Source organism: Carcharhinus amblyrhynchos, chromosome 1 (assembly GCF_965287045.1).
Source record: "Carcharhinus amblyrhynchos chromosome 1, sCarAmb.v2.hapA, whole genome shotgun sequence".
Taxonomy (NCBI): Eukaryota; Metazoa; Chordata; class Chondrichthyes; order Carcharhiniformes; family Carcharhinidae; genus Carcharhinus; species Carcharhinus amblyrhynchos.
Window position 1 is genome coordinate 46,188,288 of NC_137324.1, and position 19,689 is coordinate 46,207,976.

The 19,689-nt window shown below is 41.4% G+C and overlaps 1 protein-coding gene across 3 annotated transcripts in view; it reads left to right on the forward strand.

Annotated features, from left to right (window-relative positions):
* The first annotated feature begins 523 nt into the window (after positions 1 to 523).
* The window catches only part of cntfr (ciliary neurotrophic factor receptor), a 403,342-nt gene continuing 384,176 nt past the window's right edge, over positions 524 to 19,689 (forward strand). For 2 of the 3 annotated variants that reach the window (XM_080217324.1, XM_080217401.1), the window contains exon 1: positions 524 to 707. In XM_080217324.1, the coding sequence (XP_080073450.1) occupies positions 642 to 707 (66 nt within the window). In that variant the 5' untranslated portion in view covers positions 524 to 641. The remainder of the gene's footprint in view (positions 708 to 19,689) is intronic. The other variant, XM_080217485.1, reaches the window with a different exon arrangement.

Below are 19,689 nucleotides of genomic sequence, written 5' to 3' on the forward strand. Positions count from 1 at the left end.
TAATAGCACACACTTTCTTGACCCAATTCCAATCTCTTGGCATTCTTCCCCCTCAATCTGTAGTTGCAGTTTCACCTGGATGAGTGCATGGTACATTCTGGGACTCCAGGCAAACCTTAATTGAATAGAGTGAGTTCTGTTGTCAAAGTGGTGCAAATAGTTACAACTTCAAACATTTTGTTTTAAATCGGCTTACAATTGTCCTCCAGCCTGTAAAAATATTAACCATATTTGTGTCAAAAAGATAATTTTACACCATTGTAGCAATAATCCCCGGCTAAGACATAAATTCATCTTGTTTGCTTCAACTTAACGATGGAGAAATAAAGAAACATCCTTGACTTTATCAAGAAACCTCAGGCATTTGTAAGGGATTTTTGAGGATTATCCTTTTGACAGCCATTAAATTTGGTCTATGAAAGTTTGTGCAATAGTTGCTGTCTCTTTGAACATTTAGTGTCGACATTTTCAATGTTGTTGACAAGACGAGACTTGTTAAGCTTTCCTTTTTCTAATCAAAGCTGTCGCTGGCTTATGTGAAAACGGGATTTGTTTGGGGGCTCAAAGCGAAGTGTTTTGCCTTTGGATTATTCGACAAGTTGTTGGCATTTTAGGGCATGGTGATCAGATGATATAATTGTATGACATTTATATATCTGAAAAACATATATTTTCTGAAACAAGTAAAGGAGAAACGACGACACCAGGTAGGTAGCATGACTGTTGTGTAATAACCAGAACTGTGATGACATAATTGTTTGCAAAGCAAACCGTGGACCTTATCATGAATTTTATTGCAAACATTAAAATCACAATGAGCTTGAGGGAAAATAATATTTTGTGAAATAAATATATACAGGCAATGTTGCTGTTGGAATGCAATAGCCACTAAAAGTTCTTTATTGATCAACTGAAGGCAATATATTGGGTAAATACCTTGTGCCTGGCAATGTTCCCACCAAGCTTTGTGCACACATGGCTGCTTCACAGCCTATTAAGTATGTGACAGCTTCAATCTGTGTTAAATACTGCTCCAGTTTGTAGCAGTCGTGCAAAAAATGTGAAGTATTATGTATATATGTACGGATCCCTGTTTGTGATCAGGACTCCCACCCACCTGACGAAGGAACAACCAGTTCCGAAAGCTAGTGGCGTTTGCTACAAATAAACCTATTGGACTTTAACCTGGTGTTGTGAGACTTCTTGTATTCTCAATCTTTGCCAGTTTTATTGTTATAGGAGTTCTATTGTCTTATTATTTTATATGCAAGCCATTCTAACTGAGTCCAGAGTCCATTTCTTCGCTTCTTAATATTTCAAGCGATCTATATTAGCTTTATGAATGCAGATATCACATGATATTTTGCAGTTTTTGTTTATATGCCTAAGATATTTGTAGTACTTCCTGTTGAGCTGTGCCTTGATGTTTCTTGTGATTATTCATCTGATTAGTTTTGCCCAACTGCAAGCCATCATACTTTTGCAATAAACAGAAAGCAATAAAACTTGCTTTTATAAGCTATTTTTCACAACCTCAAGAGCTTCCAAAACCCTAAAGCCAAAGCACCTTTAAATGTAGTTACTCTTGCAATTTAGGAAATATATCAGCTTATTTGCAAATACCAGCAGCACTGTGAGAAGACTGGATATTACTTTTCTTTCGTGTAATGCTGATACAGAAATAAATATTGTGCAGGACACAGAGGAGAACTTCATTGCTTTTCTTTGGACTAATGTCGTAGGATCCTCCACATTGGCCTAAGCAGTCAGCTGGGGCCTTGGTTTAATGTCTCATCCATAATATGATTCAACTCACCATACAGCACACCCACAGTATTCTGCTGAAGTTTAAAGCTTTAACGTTTATTTATTAGTGTCAAAAGTAGACTTACATTAACATTGTAATGAAGTGAAAATCCCCCAGCATCAGTCAAGATTAGGTGCTTAAATCTTTCAATTGGGGCTTGAACTTACAACATTTGACTCAAAGGTGAGTGTATTGCCACTGAGCCACGGCTAACCATGAGAAGGGAGAAATTGATGTCTTGCTCAAAAATGAATTACACCAGAGAGCAGACTATTCTACCTGGTAATGTCTCATATTATGGGGTTGATTGACGGTCTCATTGTAAACTCGTCTCTAAGTAGCAGTAATCATAACATGAATGAATTCTGAATTCATTTTGAGGAAGAGAGGAGTGGGCCTCAGATTAGTATTTTAAAATTAAATAAAGGCAATTATAGGAGTATGAAGACAGATCTGGCCAAAATATAGTGAAGAATTAAGCTAAGGATTTGTTAAGATGCAGTGAAAGAAATTTAAGGTATTTTTCATAATACTCAGCAAAGAGATATCCTAGTCTCTCAGGGAAGGATGCATTACTTGTGGCTAATTAAGGAAATTAAAAAGGCATGCAATTATACGAAGGTTAGAGGCAGGTCAGAAGACTGGACAGAATATAAAAAGATGTAAGAATAACAAAAAAACTCAGGAGAAATTGGAGTTTGGCAGAAAGCTAGCTAGAAATATGTGGATGTATAGTAAGAGATTCTAGAGCTTTTTAAAAAAGAAAAGAACAATTAAATTGAATATTGACCATCCAGGGAATGAATCCGTCATCAAGGAGGAAATAGCGAGGCACCTTGAGGGGAACTGCTTGATAGAGCAGACACAGCACGGTTTCGTTAAGGGGAAGTCGTGTCTGACGAATTTATTGGAGTTCTATGAGGATGTGTCTAGGGCGGTGGATAGAGGAGAGCCGGTGGATGTGGCCTTTCTTGATTTTCAGAAAGCGTTTGACAAGGTACCTCACAAGAGGTTATTGCAGAAGGTAAGGGGGCATGGAGTTGGGGGTAGGGTGTTAGCGTGGATAGAGGATTGGCTGTCAAATAGGAGGCAGAGAGTGGGTGTCAATGGGTGCTATTCGGATTGGCGGTTGGTGACTAGTGGAGTGCCCCAGGGGTCGGTGCTGGGACCTCAGCTATTTACCATTTATATAGATGATCTGGAGGAGGGAACCGAGTGTATGGTGTCGAAATTTGCTGATGACACCAAGATTGGGGGAACGGCAAATTGTGCGGAGGGTGTGGAGAGTCTGCAGAAGGATCTAGATAGGCTGGCCGAATGGGCCAGGAACTGGCAAATGGAATTTAATGTTGGCAAATGTGAGGTTGTCCACTTTGGTAGGAATAATGGTAGGAAGGACTATTACTTACGTGGCGAAAAACTGCAGCGTGCGACGGTGCAGAGGGACCTCGGGGTCCTTGTGCATGAGTCGCAAAAACCCAGCCTGCAGGTGCAGCAGGTGATCAGGAAGGCTAATGGGATGCTGGCCTTCATAGCGAGGGGGATTGAATATAAAAGTAGGGAGGTCTTGCTGCAGCTGTATAGGGCACTGGTGAGGCCACAGCTGGAGTACTGTGTCCAGTTTTGGTCGCCGCACTTACGCAAGGATATTTTGGCCTTGGAGGGAGTGCAGAGGAGGTTTACGAGGCTGATGCCGGAGTTGAGGGGGTTGAGCTATGAGGAGAGGCTGAATAAACTAGGCTTGTACTCGTTAGAGTTTAGAAGAATGAGGGGAGATCTCATTGAGACATATAAGATGATGAATGGGATGGATAGGATAGAGGTGGAGAGGCTCTTCCCGCTCAGAAAGGACAGTAGGACTAGGGGGCACAGCTTCAAGATAAAAGGGGGGCGGTTTAGAACGGAGTTGAGGAGGAACTTCTTCACTCAAAGGGTGGTGAATCTCTGGAATTCTCTGCCCGTTGAAGTGGTGGAGGCTGCCTCGCTAAATATTTTTAAGACGTGGGTTGATGGGTTTTTGATAAGCGAGGGGATTAAGGATTATGGGGAGAGGGTGGGAATGTGGAACTGAGCCACGACAGATCAGCCATGATCTTATTGAATGGCAGGGCAGGCTCGAAGGGCTAGATGGCCTACTCCTGCTCCTATTTCTTATGTTCTTATGAATCTAGGAAAGTAATAGTGGGAAATAAGGAAATGTTGGAAGCGTTGAACTGATAACCTATGTTTGTCTTTAGTGTAGGAGACACAGATAACCTCCCAGAAATAATTGTATATTAAGAGATGAAAGGGAGATCTAGGGGTATTTGTTCATAGACAGATCCAGGAGTACAGGTTCATAGCTCCTTGAAAGTGGAGTCACAGGTGGACAGAGTGGTGAAGAAGGCATTCGACATTCTTGGTCTCATTAGACAGAACATTGAATACAGGAGCTGGGATGTCTTGTTGAAGTTATACAAGACATTATTAAAATAGAAAGAGTGCAAATAAGAATTACTAGAATGCTACCTGCACTTGCTGATTTGAGTTATAAGGAGAGGCTGGATAAACGGAATTTTTTTCCCTGGAGCGCAGGAGACTTAGGGCTGATCTTATGGAGATTTATAAAATAACAAGGGGCATAGATAAGGTAAAAGCAACTTACAGCAGATGCTAGAATCTTAAACAAAAAGAAAAAAATGCTGGAAGATCTTAGCTGGTCTGGCAACATCTGTAAGGAGAGAAAAGAGTTGATGTTTCGAGTCCAGACAACACTTTGTCAAAGCTTTGACAAACCATTTTCTCTTTTGGTTTCATGAATACAATCATATTGGCATTGAAAACTTTGCTCTATGTTCAGTGAACATTTTGGAAATCAATTGAAAGGATTCCGGTGATATAGGATGTTGTAGCTGCAAAATATTTGCAGGTCTGAATGGGACAGAGATGGCTTAGAAAGGATGAATGGATTTGAGTGGTGGGACAAAGCAGTTTTGAGTGGGAGAGAAACAGATCCTGAACAATAAGAGCTTTAGCAATGCCGGTGAATATGTAGGACTGGAAAAGTAATTGAATTCTGAGGATCTAAGTGTGAGGGGATGGAGGAGTCAAGAGACAGGTCTTAAGGAAGTAATTAGCTTTGTGATGGTGGGAGAAAGATGGCTAATGATTTTAAAAAAGTTATAGGGCAGGATTCTCTGGCCGCACTTGACTGAAAGTCTGAGATTCCTGCCCGATTGCATGTCCATCCCCACCCGCTACAACTCCTGTGGCAGGCGGGATGGGAGAATTCTGCCCAGCCAGTTGGAGATAGAATGCCTGGAAATCAAGGGTAAATTCAGAAACTGGGATAGTTTTATTTACTTATTTATTAGTCAAATGTGGCTTACATTAACACTGTCATGAAATTACTGTTAAAATCCCCTAGTTGTCACACTCCGGTACCTTTTTGTATACACTAATGGTGAATTTAGCGTGGCCAATGCAGCTAACCAGCACAACTTTCAGACTGTGGGAGGAAACCGGAGCACCCTGAGGAAACCCGCACAGACACAGGAAGAATGTGCACATTCTGCATAGACAGTGACCCAAGCTGGGAATCAAACCCAGGTCCCTGGCAGTGTGCGAGGAAGAGCAGAAAATGGCGGATTCCCAGTTTACAGATGAAGGAATCCATGAGCTCTCTGCTACTCGTATTATACATATCAGTGGAGGGTTGCATTAAGCATGGCTTTGGGCTGTCTTTGACATCCAAATGATTCCAGGATATTAGGAAGATTGTGTAGACTTCTTCAAGAAAGAACACTTTGATCTTCAGAAAAACTTGGCTCAGGTAAAATATTCAAATAAAAACAGAATACTGCGGATGCTGGAAACCTGAAACAAAAACAGAAATTGTTGGATAAACTCAGCAGGTCTGGCAGCATCTGTGGAGAGAAACAAAGTCAACGTTTCGGGTCTAAAAGTCTCTTTTACATAATCGAAGAAATGTGGAAATGAATTCTATAGAATCATAAAATAGAATCCCTACAATCCAGAAGGACGCTACTTGACCCATCAAGTTTGTACAGAACATCTTATCCAGGCCATGTCCCCATAACCCCACATATTTACCCTGCTAACTCCCCCTAACCTCCACATCGTGAATCATTAAAGGGCAAGTTAGCATGACTAAGCCAGCTAATCTGCACATCTTTGGACTGTGGGGGAAATTGGAGCACCCAGAGAAAACCCAAGCAGACACAAGGAGAATGTGCAAACTCCATACAAGCTGGAATTGAACCAGGGCCTTTGACACTGAGTCAGAAGTGCTAACCATTGTTCCACTGTGCCAGTATTGCAAAGGATCAGAGGACCCTTATAGTTGGAAAGGGTCAGCGGACTGGGGGAAGAATGAAAGAAAAGAGATAGACTGAGGCACACCTCCTCTGCCTCTTTCCAATTACATATTTCTTTACATTTCTATCTTTCTTCAGTCCTGCAGAGGAGTCCATCAGACCCAAAACATTAACGCTGTTTCTCTCTCCACAGGGACTGCTAGGCCTGCTGAATTTATCCAGAACTTTCTGTTTTTATTTTAAGTAAAATAAATTGTCCTTTCCTAACAAAGGGAATTAGAACAAGGTCCGATGCCTTATTGAGCTTGATGGTTACTGGAAACACAGATTCCTGGAAAGTTAAAGATATCAATAATGCCAATCATTGAGGGCTTGTAGAGGTTATTAAGGGGAAGAAACTATCACCAAGATGGTAGGACAAAATGGAAGAAGGATTAATATTTGGCATATGGGAAATAAATAACATTATCATGCCAGGAGCAGTGATTTTGTGGCTGTTACTTGTCAGCATCCAGACTTGCTGGCATCATATGTAACCTTTACTTTATTGCTAAACCATCTGTGTTAGGCTGAGTTATAGGAACAATGAATAGTAGCCAGGAATTTAGCTCCTTGTGCATGTTCCACTGTTCTTTTACATCATGGATTAGCTAGACTCCAACTTCATTTTCCCACCTTTGTTCTAACTTCCTTGATTCCTTTAACCAAATATTTGCCTCTCTCATTTTTGAAAGCTGCAGTTGACCTAGCTTCCACTGGGGGAGAGTTCCAGATTTCCACTACCCATTGTGTGAAAGTTGCTTTGTGGTTTCATGTCTCAGTGATCTGCTCTACCTTTAAGCCATCAGACTTTCCAATGGACCTACCTTCTATTAAGTTGATCTTTCTCTACTGTAACACTATATTCTGCACTCTTTTTCTTCTCTATGAACGGTAGACTTTGTCTGTGTAGTACTCAAGAAATGATACTTTCCACTGTGTACAAATACATGTGACATTCATAAATCAAATCAAAGTATGCCCCATTGTTCTGGATTCCTCAATGGAGGAAATATTTTTGTTGTATCGGGCCCACTGTATCCCTTAATGACTACAACAACAGCATGCATTTACAATAGCATGTTAAGTGTAGCAAAATGTCTGAAATAACTTTACAGCAGCATTATCAAACAAATCTTGACACCAATCCACCAAGAACTTAGTCTAAGACACATGCTTTAAAGAGCATCTAAAAGCAAAATAGTGAGGTAGGAAAGGTTTAGCATAGGATGTCCAGAGCTTATATAGAATCCATGCAATGCAAAGAGAGCCCACCAACACATCGAGTCTGTATCAACTCCCTGGCAGAACAACTTACCCAAGCCCTATCCCCTTAACCCCACATATTTACCCTGCTAATTTCCCTAATTTATACATCTTGGGACACTAAGGAACAATTCTAGCATGGCCAATTAGCCTAACCGGCACATCTTTAGATTATGGGAAGAAATCAGAGCACTCAGAGGAAACTCACACAGATTTGGGGAGGACGAGTAAATTCCACACACACAGTCATCCAAGGCCAGAATTGAACCTGGGTCCCTGGTGCTGTGAGGCAACAATGCTAGCCACTATACCACTGTGGCTTAGGGCCTTTTGGCAATGAAAACATGGTTCCCAATAATAAACGTTTTTTATACCTTGATTAAGTTACTCCTCAACCTTCAAATGCAAACTCTAACAGCTTTGTGCACATAACTACATCTCAGGAACTGCAGCGGTTCAGGAAAACAGCTCACCACCACCTTTTGAAGGGCAACTAGGCATGTATAATAAATCCTGGTCTAGCCAGCAATGCCCACATTCCGTAAATGAATTTTTAAAAATTGCAAATTGAGGTTGAGCTCAGCAAACTATAGGCTTGACCAGACTTGCATTATAAATTTTATTGCCACATTGTATAACATTCAAATATTTATTGTTCTAATCTGTAATTAAGATCTACTCTGTTGGCACAGCTAATAAAGATAGTGCCCAGTCTGGCTCCAATTCAAGTATTGTATCCAGCTCTGGGCATTAAAGTTTAGGAAAGATGTCAAGACATTTGAGAGAAAGGAAAAGAGATTTAGTGGGAAGTGAGGTATGAAGGACATCAGTTCCACAAAGAAGTTAAAGAAGGTAGGTTTCTCCATGAAATAGAAAAGATTAGGGGGCATATATTAAGGTGCTCAAAATCACAAATGGTAATGGTAGATTAAAGAAAATAAACTGTTTTCACTGGCAGAAGGTGCAGTGGCCTTAAAACACAAATTGCAAGCAATATGTGAATGAACCAGAGGCAAGATGAGGAGAATTATTTGTAAACAACTTATTATTACTAGGGCGACAGGCTAGCACAGTGGTTAGCACTGCTGCCTCACAGCGCCAGGGACCCAGGTTCAATTCATGGCTTGGGTCATTGTCTGTGTGGAGGTAGCACATTCTCCCCATGTCTGTGTGTGTTTCGTCCAGGTGCCCCAGTTTCCTCCACATTCTGAAAGACATGCTGGTTAGGTGCATTGAGCCAAGCAGGCACCAGACTGTGACGACTAGGGGAATTTCACAATAATTTGATTGCAGTGTTAATGTAAGTCTTACTTGTAACTAATAAATAAACTTTTACTTTACTTTTGTTATGATCAGAAATACCCAATTTGAAAGGATGGTGGGTGTTGATGCAGTATTTACTTTGAAAAGGTAATTGAATATCAACTTAAAGGATTTGAAGGATGGGGAAAGGGCAGGGGAATGGGTCTAAATGGAAAGCCCTTTTATATAACTAATGCAGGCTAAATGGCCTACTTCGTGTGCTGTGTCATTCTGTGGTTCTTTGTTGAATTGATCAATCTCTGCTATATTAGTTGCAATTCACCTCACTGTTCTTGGGATAGATCAGGGGGGATATCACCCTGGATTTTTGATCCAGTAGCTACCTGGTGGGAAAAAATGTGCTTGGAACTTGGGTGAAGGTAGAATCAGGCTTGGCTATGTTCTTCTCCTACCTACTGTTTTGGTAGGTTGGGTCAATTACTGCCTTGGCTCTCACATACAGAATGACCACTTGGGAAGACACCAATAAGTAAATAACTCTGTGGACTACCTGCCACCTTAAATCTGTGCCTTCAGGACAGAAAGAGATGAAGTTGGAGAATATCCAGTTGGAGAACCTTCTTTCAATTTGGGACTTGAACTATAACGTGCACCTTTCCCATCAACAGTGGGGACTTGAATTTGTTAAGCTGAAAAGAAGCATTAATTGCAATAGAATGAGAGTGCTATAACGGAACCAATTTATTGTGGCATATAACATTTATTAATGTGGCTGTCGGGAGCACCAGTTAGCTGAAGGATTGCGAAAATTCTCCATTAGGTTTTCCAACACTCAACCAGAGGAAATATTGTACACCAGAGGTCACATTTTCCAATTTAGAAGAAATATTATGTTGCTTTTTGAATCTTTTTCCCAGAAAAAGAATGCAGTCGCTGTTTGTTTTATGACTCCCTTGAGCAAAATTCCATGTCAGAAAGGAAAAGGAAGTCAGCAACACACATCTGGCCTAATGGTGGCAATTGTTTTAAGTACGTGTGTAGCTGTGTTGGTTGATGTCAAAGGGCAGAAGTCCTGCCTTAATGGTGTCAAAGGGCACAAGTCATAAAGTAGTTGACCTCTGGATAAAATTGCATAGAAACAGTGGGGATTTCTTAACTTTGAATTATTGCGTTTCTGGTGTTTCCAACAGGAATGTTCATGCACTGGTATGGAATGTGAAAGTTCATTTGGGAAGCCTTTCGTTAACAAAAAACAAATTATCCTTGCAATTGTATTCCATTAAAAAGCAAGCCCTGCGCTGCAAAGTACAAAGGAAAGGTTATAGCTTCATTGTCCACATTCCAATCGTTTAAAATCTGTAAATGCTAAGTTCCCACCAGAATGACTGTTTCAGTGTTTGGCACTGTATGGGAAAATGTTTAAAAAATTGCATATGAAGCACTATCATCCATCACCAGACACTTATAAGAAATATAAAGAATCGTATGTTAAAAAGTCTTGTTGTTGCTGTTTCATATAGAAGAATGATACATACAGGCTGCACTGTATTTCTTTATTGCAAATAAACACATTCCAATCTGACAGATTTTAAGTGCCATCAGTGCAGCCTTCATTAAAAAAAAACCATTACAAAGCATTATGATTAAAGGAATCCTCGAGGCTGCACTTTCAAACTTCAATAAACTGGACTTGCTGGGAAATGCAAAGGATGCTATGAAGTTCATCGCATGCTAAAACTCTACAGCTGTGAGCAGGAACGTTTCATCATGATCCATCCAAATGTACATTTGCCTGTGGGCCAAAGCTAAGCTCTTCTTATCTGTTTGTGATGTTTCCAACCTGTACAGTTAATCTCGCTATTGAAAATGGAAACAAAATGTTTGAGTTACATTTATTCAGTAAATTATAAGAAATCAGCATTTATCAGATATATTGGGGCAAATTTTACTATCCCGCCTGCTATGGGGCGGACCATGGGCAGGTCCATTCACCTCAGCTGGGATCTTCTGGTTTTGGGGCAAGCGCAGCCAAAAAATCCAAGCCATTGATTGTTCACGTGTCTATAGAAAACATCTAAACACAAATTTGATCTATTCTATCTTTAAGATGGTTTGTCCTTGTAATATTCCAAAGCTATTTCTCTTGTAGGTGTTGTGAGCATACTATTACATGACACAGGGCTGCAATCTCTGAGCTCCACACTTCGTACCTGTGGAGTATCCCAAAAGTGCACTGGGGAACCCTCACCCCAGAAATCCAAAGTAAGGATTGCATGGCATTTGCCTGGGAAGTGCAGACTTCTGATTAGCAATTGCTCTGCACTAGAGATCATCCAAAACTTGTGATTTAATTTGCAAACATCGGATTGTTCAAACAATATTACTTCAGTATTTGCACAGTAAAAGTTAAAAAGAATCAAAACCACTCTGACTTCTGAGCACCTATTGTATAGACCACAATGACCCCCAATGGGACTCACCTCACATCCCTGAATCTCCCAGGGGACTTTCCCTACCCCATGACTACTCCCCTTCAACCCCACAGGACTGACCCCTTGATGGGACTCCCCCATTCGCACTCAAGGGACTCCCCCTACGCCACAGGACTTCCCCAATCCATGATTATGCCCCCTGGCCTGGCCTGACCCCAGAATGCCCACCAACTCTCCTTGTTGCTAAACGACTGGCAACCACTACCTGCCTCCCCATCCTCCCAAAAACTTCCCACCTCCTGACTGATCTGATCCTCCTACAGCTGGCCCAAAAGCCCCCTTCCCTAACCCCACACGCCCACCACACTGACTGGCTGACACCCTCAGTCCAAATTATAACCTGATCTCCTTGCCTAACCTCACCATCTTCTTGGTTTAAAAATGGCAGAACATTTAAGCTTCCCTGATTTATGGCAGCTGGTGATTCTACAAGGGGGACATAGCCTCTTTCAGTCCAATTCAGCAGCGCTTGACTGGAGGATTTACAAATCATAAACCACACAGTACAAAAGAAGGCTATTTGGCCCATTGAGTCTGCACCGACCACAGTCCCACCCCATGCCCTATCCCCACCCATTTATCCCATTAATCCCTCTAATCTATGCACTCCAGGACACGAAAGGGCAATTTAACATGGCCAATAACCTACTCCTTACATGTTTGGACTGTGGGAGGAAACCGGAGCATCCGGAGGAAACCCACACCAACACAGGGAGGATGTGCAAACTCCACACAGACAGCGACTGAAGCCGGGAATCGCACCCAGGTCCCTAGAGCTGTGAGGCAGCAGTGCTAACCACTGTGCTACTGTGCCGCCCATGAGTATACTGCACTACACAATTCTTGCCCAACCTGAGATGGAAGGTTGAGTGAGAGACGATCAAACAAATATCAAGGTAAGGATGTAGGGGCAGAGTGGCAGTCCAGCTCTGACAGCCACTCAGCGGAAGATCAGGCCCATATTGTTACTTGACTGGGTCAGCAAAAACAAAAATAGACAAATGGAGAGAGTACTCAGTGGTGGGAACACCTCTACAATGCTGTGTTAACTCAATACTAATGAGGCAAAACATTACCTCCACAACTCTTTTCCACCTCTGAAGGTGGATGGAGGTAATAGACAACCTTGCAATTACAATTAAAGGGAAAAATGATGTAATAAAGATGTCTTTTAAAAAAGGGCAGAGCAAAACAAAAATTGCAAGATTCTTCAGTTCAGACATCAAAAACAAAATGATGATATAGATCAATATGAAAGATACTCGTGGTCAGATACACCCGAGTCGGACCCAGAAAATGATAAAGCTATTTCAACAAGTGACAACGCAGGCATGTCCAGATCAGGTGCCAGAAAACATTCCATCCTCTTAATAATGCCAAGGAATTGTCAAACCATGTACTCATGACAAATAAGCAGAACAATTGTGTGCCAAGTCAATGGAAAAGGAGGGAAGAAAGCAGCTGCATGTGAAAATGCTCTTCACTCCCATGTCAGCTAACTCATGATGAAGCTGAACTTTCTATTTCTTTCCCTTTGCCATAAACTGAAAAAAATACTGGAGAGGAGCTATCTGTCATTCCCACTCCCTCACTGAGACAAACATTCCCCTCCAGGTCTCTGGAGGTCACTCTGACAATGAAACAGCTGTTTGCACTCAATGAGATTGATCAATTATCCTGTTCAGAAGAGTGGTGATATTTCTGCACTGGAGATGTTCAAAAGTGGACACACTAAACCTCTTCCAAAAAGTAAAATAAACCTGCATTTATATAGCACTTTTTGTGGCTACTGTCTCAATGAATGTTGCAGCCAATGAAGTACTTTTTGAAATATGATATGCTTTTGAAATGTAGGAAATATGACAGGTAACTTCATAGAATCATAGCATCCCTAGAGTGCAGAAGGAGGCCATTGGGCCCACTGTGTCTGCACTGACTCTCCAACCAAGCATCCTACCCAGGCCTTATTCCCATAACCCTACATATTTAGCCCTCTAATTCCCCTTAATCCATGCATCCTAAGACAGTATGGGGCAATTTAGCATGGCCAATCCACTTCACCTGCACATCTTTAGACTGGGGGAGGAAACTGGAACACCCAGTGAAAACCCCATGGGGAAAACATGCAAACTCCACACAAATGGTCACCCAAGGCCAGACTTGAACCTGGGCCTTGGCACTGTGAGCAACAGTGCTAATCACTGTGCTGGCCTAAACCTGCACAACAAAAATCCCACAAACAGTAATGAGACAATGACTGGGTAATTTGTCTTTTTGTGATGCTATTTGAGGGATAATATTTGCCAGGACACCAGGGTTAACTCCTGCGCTCCTTGACGAACTAGTGCCATGATCTTTTACCTCCACTCAAGCAGTCAGATGGAGTGGAGCCTCTATTTAATGTATCACCCAAAAATGGCACCTCTGACAGTGTGACATTCCCTTGGTAGTAGATTAAAATACCAGGTTGGGTAATGTATTCAGATTTTTGTGGGAGAACTCAAACTCACAACCTACTAAGAGTAGGATTATTATGAGTGAGACAAAGTTGACACCATCTAGAATGTTAAAAGCAGCAAATACAGGGGAACACAATTGACTCCAATCCTCCCATATGTCAATGTAATGATCCCAGTAGAGATTGATAACTTTTGAAAGAGATTAATTTCCTGAGCAATCGACAAAGATAAATCGATGGACACGGTTACACTTTCTAAGACTTTTACTGTAACAGTTAAACTAAAATCAACAAAGATTAAGCATTAATGAACAGGCAACTAACACATCAACCAAAAGCAAAGGTAATTTCACATGAACTAACAGAGTTGAAGGTGTCCTTTGACAATCTTTTCATGATGAACATCAGCAATGCACAGCTTGATGACTCTCCACTCCTTAAATATTCAAGAGCCCCATCTGTTTGATTCCCATTCTCTTGAAGATAAATCAAACTTCCAATAGCATTCTGTCTGGTTATTACCACAAAAGCTGTGGTGTTTCTACAACTTAGACAGCAGTTCTTCTTTATCCTATGCTAGAGTATAGAAAATACAGGGATCAAGTGAAAAAAGGAACAAGGAAATCAGAAAGGGCATGAAAAAAATATTAGCAAGCAAGATTGAAGAAAACTCAAAGATGTTTTGCCAGCAGACAAAGAGCAAAAGGATAGTTAAGGAAAAAGTGGGGACTATCTGAGATGAAGAAGACAACTTGTGTGAAGATGCAGAGGAAAAGGGAAGAGTTTAAAATTATTTTTTGTCCCCCTATTCACAGAGGAAAGGAATGATGTGGATAAAGTAATCCAAGAGGAGCAATGTGAAATATTGGATAAAATAATCATGAGAGAGGAAGTGTTAGAGAAGTTGGAATCCTTGAAAAAGGATTAACTGTCAGGGCTGATGGATTGTTCCCTAGAATGTTGAAAAAGGTCAGGGGGAAACAGCAGATGCTCTGAGGATTATTTTCCAATCTTCACTAGCCGCAGATGAGGTGCTGGAGGAATGCAAATATGATTCCATTGCTTAAAAAGGGTACAAAGGAAATGTCAAACATTTATAGGTCAGTTAGTCTTACTTTGGCAGAAAGGTTGTTTGAATCGGTCCTGAGCAATTGGAAAAACTGTCATTGAGAAAGGCATGGACTAGTCAGGGATTGTCAGCATGGCTTCGTTAAGGGAAGGTCATGCCTCACAATTTGATTGAATTCTTTGAGGAAGTGCTGGAGGATTGATGAGAGTAGTGCTGTGGATGTTGTCTACATGGATTTTAGTAAGGCAATTGACAAGGTCCTACATGGCAAATTGGTCAAAAAGGTAACACCCCTGGGATACAGGGCAATGTGGAGAATTGGATGCAAAGTTTAGTAACAGGAAACAAACAGTAAGGTTCAGTCAATGGTTGCCCTTGCAAATGGAAAGCTGTTTCAAGTGGTATTCTGCAAGCCTCAGTGTTGGGACCCCTGCTGTTTATTTTATATTTTAACAATTTGGACTTCAATGAAGGGGGGGCACAATCGGGAAATTTGCAGATGACACAATTGTTTATGATTTAAATAGATGATTTGGAGTTGGGGACCAAGCATAGTGTGTCAAAATTTGCAAGTGCACTAAGATGAGTGGCAGAGCAAAGTGTGCAGAGGACGTTGAAAATCTGCAAAGGATTACAGATAATTTAAGCAGGTGGGTGAGGGTCTGGCTGATGGAATACAATGTTGGTAAATGAGAGGTCATCCATTTTGATAGGAATAATAGCAAAATGGACTGTTATTTAAATAGTAAAAAATTGCAACATGCTGCTGTGCAGAGGGACCTAGGTGTCCTTGTGTACGACTCTCAAAAAGTTGGATTGCAGGTGCAGTAGGTAATTAAGAAGGCAAATGAAATTTTGTCCTTCATTGCTAGAGGGATGGGGTTTAAAAGCAGTGAGGTTATGTTGCAGCTGTATAAGGTGCTGCTGAGGCCATACTTGTGCACAGTTTTGGTCTCCTTACTTAAAAAAGGATATACTGTCACTGAGGGGATGCAGAGGAGATGCACTAGGTTGATTCTGGAGTTGAGAGGGTTGGCTTATGAGGAGAGACTGAGTAGGCTGGGGCTACACTCATTGGAATTCAGAAGAATGAGGGGAGATCTTATAGAAGCATATAAGATTATGAAGGGAATTGATAAGATAGAAGTAGGGAAGTGGTTTCCACTGGCAGGTGAAATTAGAACTAGGCGGATGGCCTCAAAATAAAGGGAGCAGATTTAGGACTGAGTTCAGGAGGAACTTCTTCACACAAAGGCTTGTAAATCTGGTGAATTCCCTGCCCAGTGAAGCAGTTGAGACTACCTCATTGAATGTTTTTAAGGCAAGGATAGATAAATTTTTCAACAGTAAAGGAATTGGGGTGATGGTGAGTGAGCAGATAAGTGGAGCTGAGTTCACGAAAAGATCAGCCATGATCTTGTTGAATGGCGGAGCAGGTTCGATGGGCCAAATGGCCTACTCCTGCTCCTAGTTCTTATGTTCTTATGTTAACTTGGCCATGTAGTGGATAATGTAGAGGATAGCTGCAAGCTCCAACATGATATATGGGTTGCTGGAGTGGGAAGGAAAGTGGCAGAAAGAGTTCAACTCTGATAAGTATGAGGTAATGCATTTAGGGAGCTCAAACAGTAAAAGAGAATACACAATAAATGGGAATATACTCAGAGGGGTAGATGAAGTGCAAGATCTTGGTAGACTCACCTGATGAAGGAGCAATGATCCGAAAACTCGTGATACAAAATAAATTTGTTGGACTTTAACTTGGTGTTGTGAGACATCTTACTGTTCATTGGCAGGGGTATAGAATGCAAAAGTAGGTATATAATGATGGAACTATATAAGACACTGGTGAGCCCATAACTGGAGCATTGTATGCAGTTCTGGTCATTATATTACAGGAAGGATGTAATTGCTCTGGAGAGAGTGCAGACTAGATTTATTAGAATTTGGGCAGGGCTGGGTTTGTGTAACTGGAGGAACTTATTTCCCTTGGTAGATAGTTAAAAAAATGGGTCAAAGATTCATGCTATGTGGCAGAAGAATTGGAGGGGACATGAGAAAAAAACATTTCTTTGCAGAAGATCTAGAATTTGCTGCCTGAGTTGGTGGTGGAGGCAGAGACACAAAACTCATTTAAAAAGGTGCTATAAGTTGCAGGGCTATGGGCCAGGTGCAGGAAGATGAGATTAGAAAGCGCATCTTGGGTCGGCTTGGGCAAAATGTCCTGAATGGTCCCCTTCTATGCTGTATCATTTCTATGTTTCTATGGTTGTATCTAAGATACTGCGAAACTGTTAGAACTGCCACTCTAACTCAACGTTATTTTTAAGACTTTCCTCATGGCAACCAGATCACATAAGCAAGCCTCCGAGCTGAGGTTTATTTAGAATTCTCTGTTTTACTTTGAGTTAAAGATACTTTTCAAAACACAAACACTGTAGAGTTCAAAGTTCATGACAGTCACACACAATTTATCACCATTCCTTCAGCATAGCTGAGTCAAAACCTTTGGAGCTTCTACCTAATAGCGTTATGTAGTTATATTCACCAGATGAATGGCAGTGAGTGGAATTCTCCCATGTTGTCAACTGCAGCTTGATGGCAAGCGGGAGCAGAGAATCTAATGGGAGCCAAACGTTGTAAAGCTGCTTGTGTAATATCACGTCGCGATTGTCCCAATGGCGGGTTAATGGCAGCATTGTTGTGACTGTGTACAATTGCTTTGTTGTTTAATAAAGGTGTATCACCTTGGTGGAACTTCATCCAAGTTGTTGTGCCAGTTTTAACCAGTGGAGAGGCAAAGGAACGTTTAGACCAGGTAGAGACTGTAACATCTCTCAGCCGTCTGTTGAAAGGTCATTCATGGACAATAAACCCTCCATGTTGCCAGGAGCCTCTGCTTACTCGGTCTCTGTGGAATCTTTCTTTAAACCTTTGTTTGCTAAAGGTAAAACCTGCTTTTCAGTCCATTTAATTGGTCTTCAATTAGATCAGCGCTCATTCCCATTCCTTGGCAGATGTCACTGATAAGCTCCATTCTAAGCGCACACCGAAAATAAAGTTTTTTAAAGTTTATTTATTAGTCACAAGTAAGGCTTACATTAACACTGCAATGAAGTTTCTGTGACACTCCGGCAGCTGTTCGGGTCAACATATCTAACCAGCACATCTTTCAGACTGTGAGAGGAAACCGGACTACTTGGAGGAAACTCACACAGGCACAGGGAGAACATGCAAACTCCACATAGGCAGTGACCCAAGCCAGGAATTGATCCCACGTCCCTGGTGCTGTGAAGCAGCAGTGTTCACCGCTGTGCCACCATGCCACCCAGACTTGAAGGCAGCTTGACTCTTCTATTTTTTCTGACACTGTTACCAATCTCCAAGCTGGGAGAAAGCAGTATGTTTACTGGCATTAATGAGGCTCTGTCTGCTTACATTCCCTGGCATGAGTTCTGCTATAGATTAAGTCATTTTGCAGAACTTTACTGAAGCCAGAAAAGATTTGACTTAACTAAATTAACCACCATGCCTTATTTTTTGAGGCCACAGTGCAGTTCAATACAATTCTTTACAAATTTTTGGTCTTCTTTTATCCCAGTGTTCCATGTTACCACCATGAGACAGATTACAGACATACACAGGGTTAACTCCACAACTTCACTAAATTGATTCATATAAAAGAAATACGAAAACAGTAACATAGCTAAAAATGATTGTACATTAAAAGGGTAAATAATACGTTGACTTACTGAGGCAGTGCAGGACAAAACTGCAATTGTCCAACGATTTTGTCTGCAATATATGCCTCACACTCCAAGAAGACTTGACTCCACATGGGGTTTGGGGACTGCTTGTGGTCTTGAAGGTGTTGGGAGCACTCAATATCTTTTTTTTGTCCCTGAGTATTTCCAGGGAGAAACCGGGGATCTGCGTGGCCTGTCACAATCAGCAACACATTGCTGCATTCAGGAGGTAACCGATGCCCTTTAAAGGAGGGTCCATCATTATGTGAACTTTGCTCTGAATGAGGATAGTCAAGGCTTAGTGAATCACGAGATTCACAGCTATCTCTGGGCTCCCAAGAGTGCAGGATGCAATTGTGACCATCTGGGCTCCCTGACATCAGCCCTTGATGTTCATCGACTGCAGGGATTTGAATTCCATCAACGTGCAGTTGGTGTGTGACCATTGAAAGCAAATCCTGCACGTCGGTGTGCACAGCTCCCTGGGAGTTGAACCTTAGCGATCTTCCTCTCAGCCAGCCATCTTCCTGCTGTGCATTTTCACTGTGCGTTTCAGATGATTCTTGAGTTCAAGACCTTTTTTATTATCTATTAATAATATTCCCTGATCATGTTATATTGCAAGGTACTGTATCTGACGATTTAAGAGGTAATGAATTAACTTTGATACTTCCAATGTGGAGTAGTTTGATTTTGCTTTGAAGGAAGTAAACAGGCCAGCCCCTGAGTAAATGTACTTAATTCACATCATCTTGGTTGAATTCAAGATGTAAAGGCAACATGCTGGCTCATGTTCTAATCTGCCAGCTGTACATTACAGGCAGGCATTAACCATGGTCTTTAAATAACACAACACACAGAGAAATGGAGTGCTGCAGCTTTCATAGTGGATCAGTACAAGGTTGGGGGAACTGACTGTTGACAAGGTGGCAGAACTAGAATAGACAGTGGAAACTAGGACTTGATCCATTTTCTGTTCAAACACAAAGAACAAGCAACAATGTTGTTATATGAAAGTGAGAAAAATAATGAATACACATTAAGATACATCTATAACATTAAGGGGATGATTCTCTGTCCTCAATGCGCCATTAATAGATTGTGCCAGTTCCAGAGACTAGCGTATGGGCCTACAAATACATTTTGCACTTGGTGCCAAATAGTCTGCGATTCTCCCAACTTCTTTCTAATGACGCAAACCGGTTCACACCCAGAAGGGGTAGGAGGCTGATT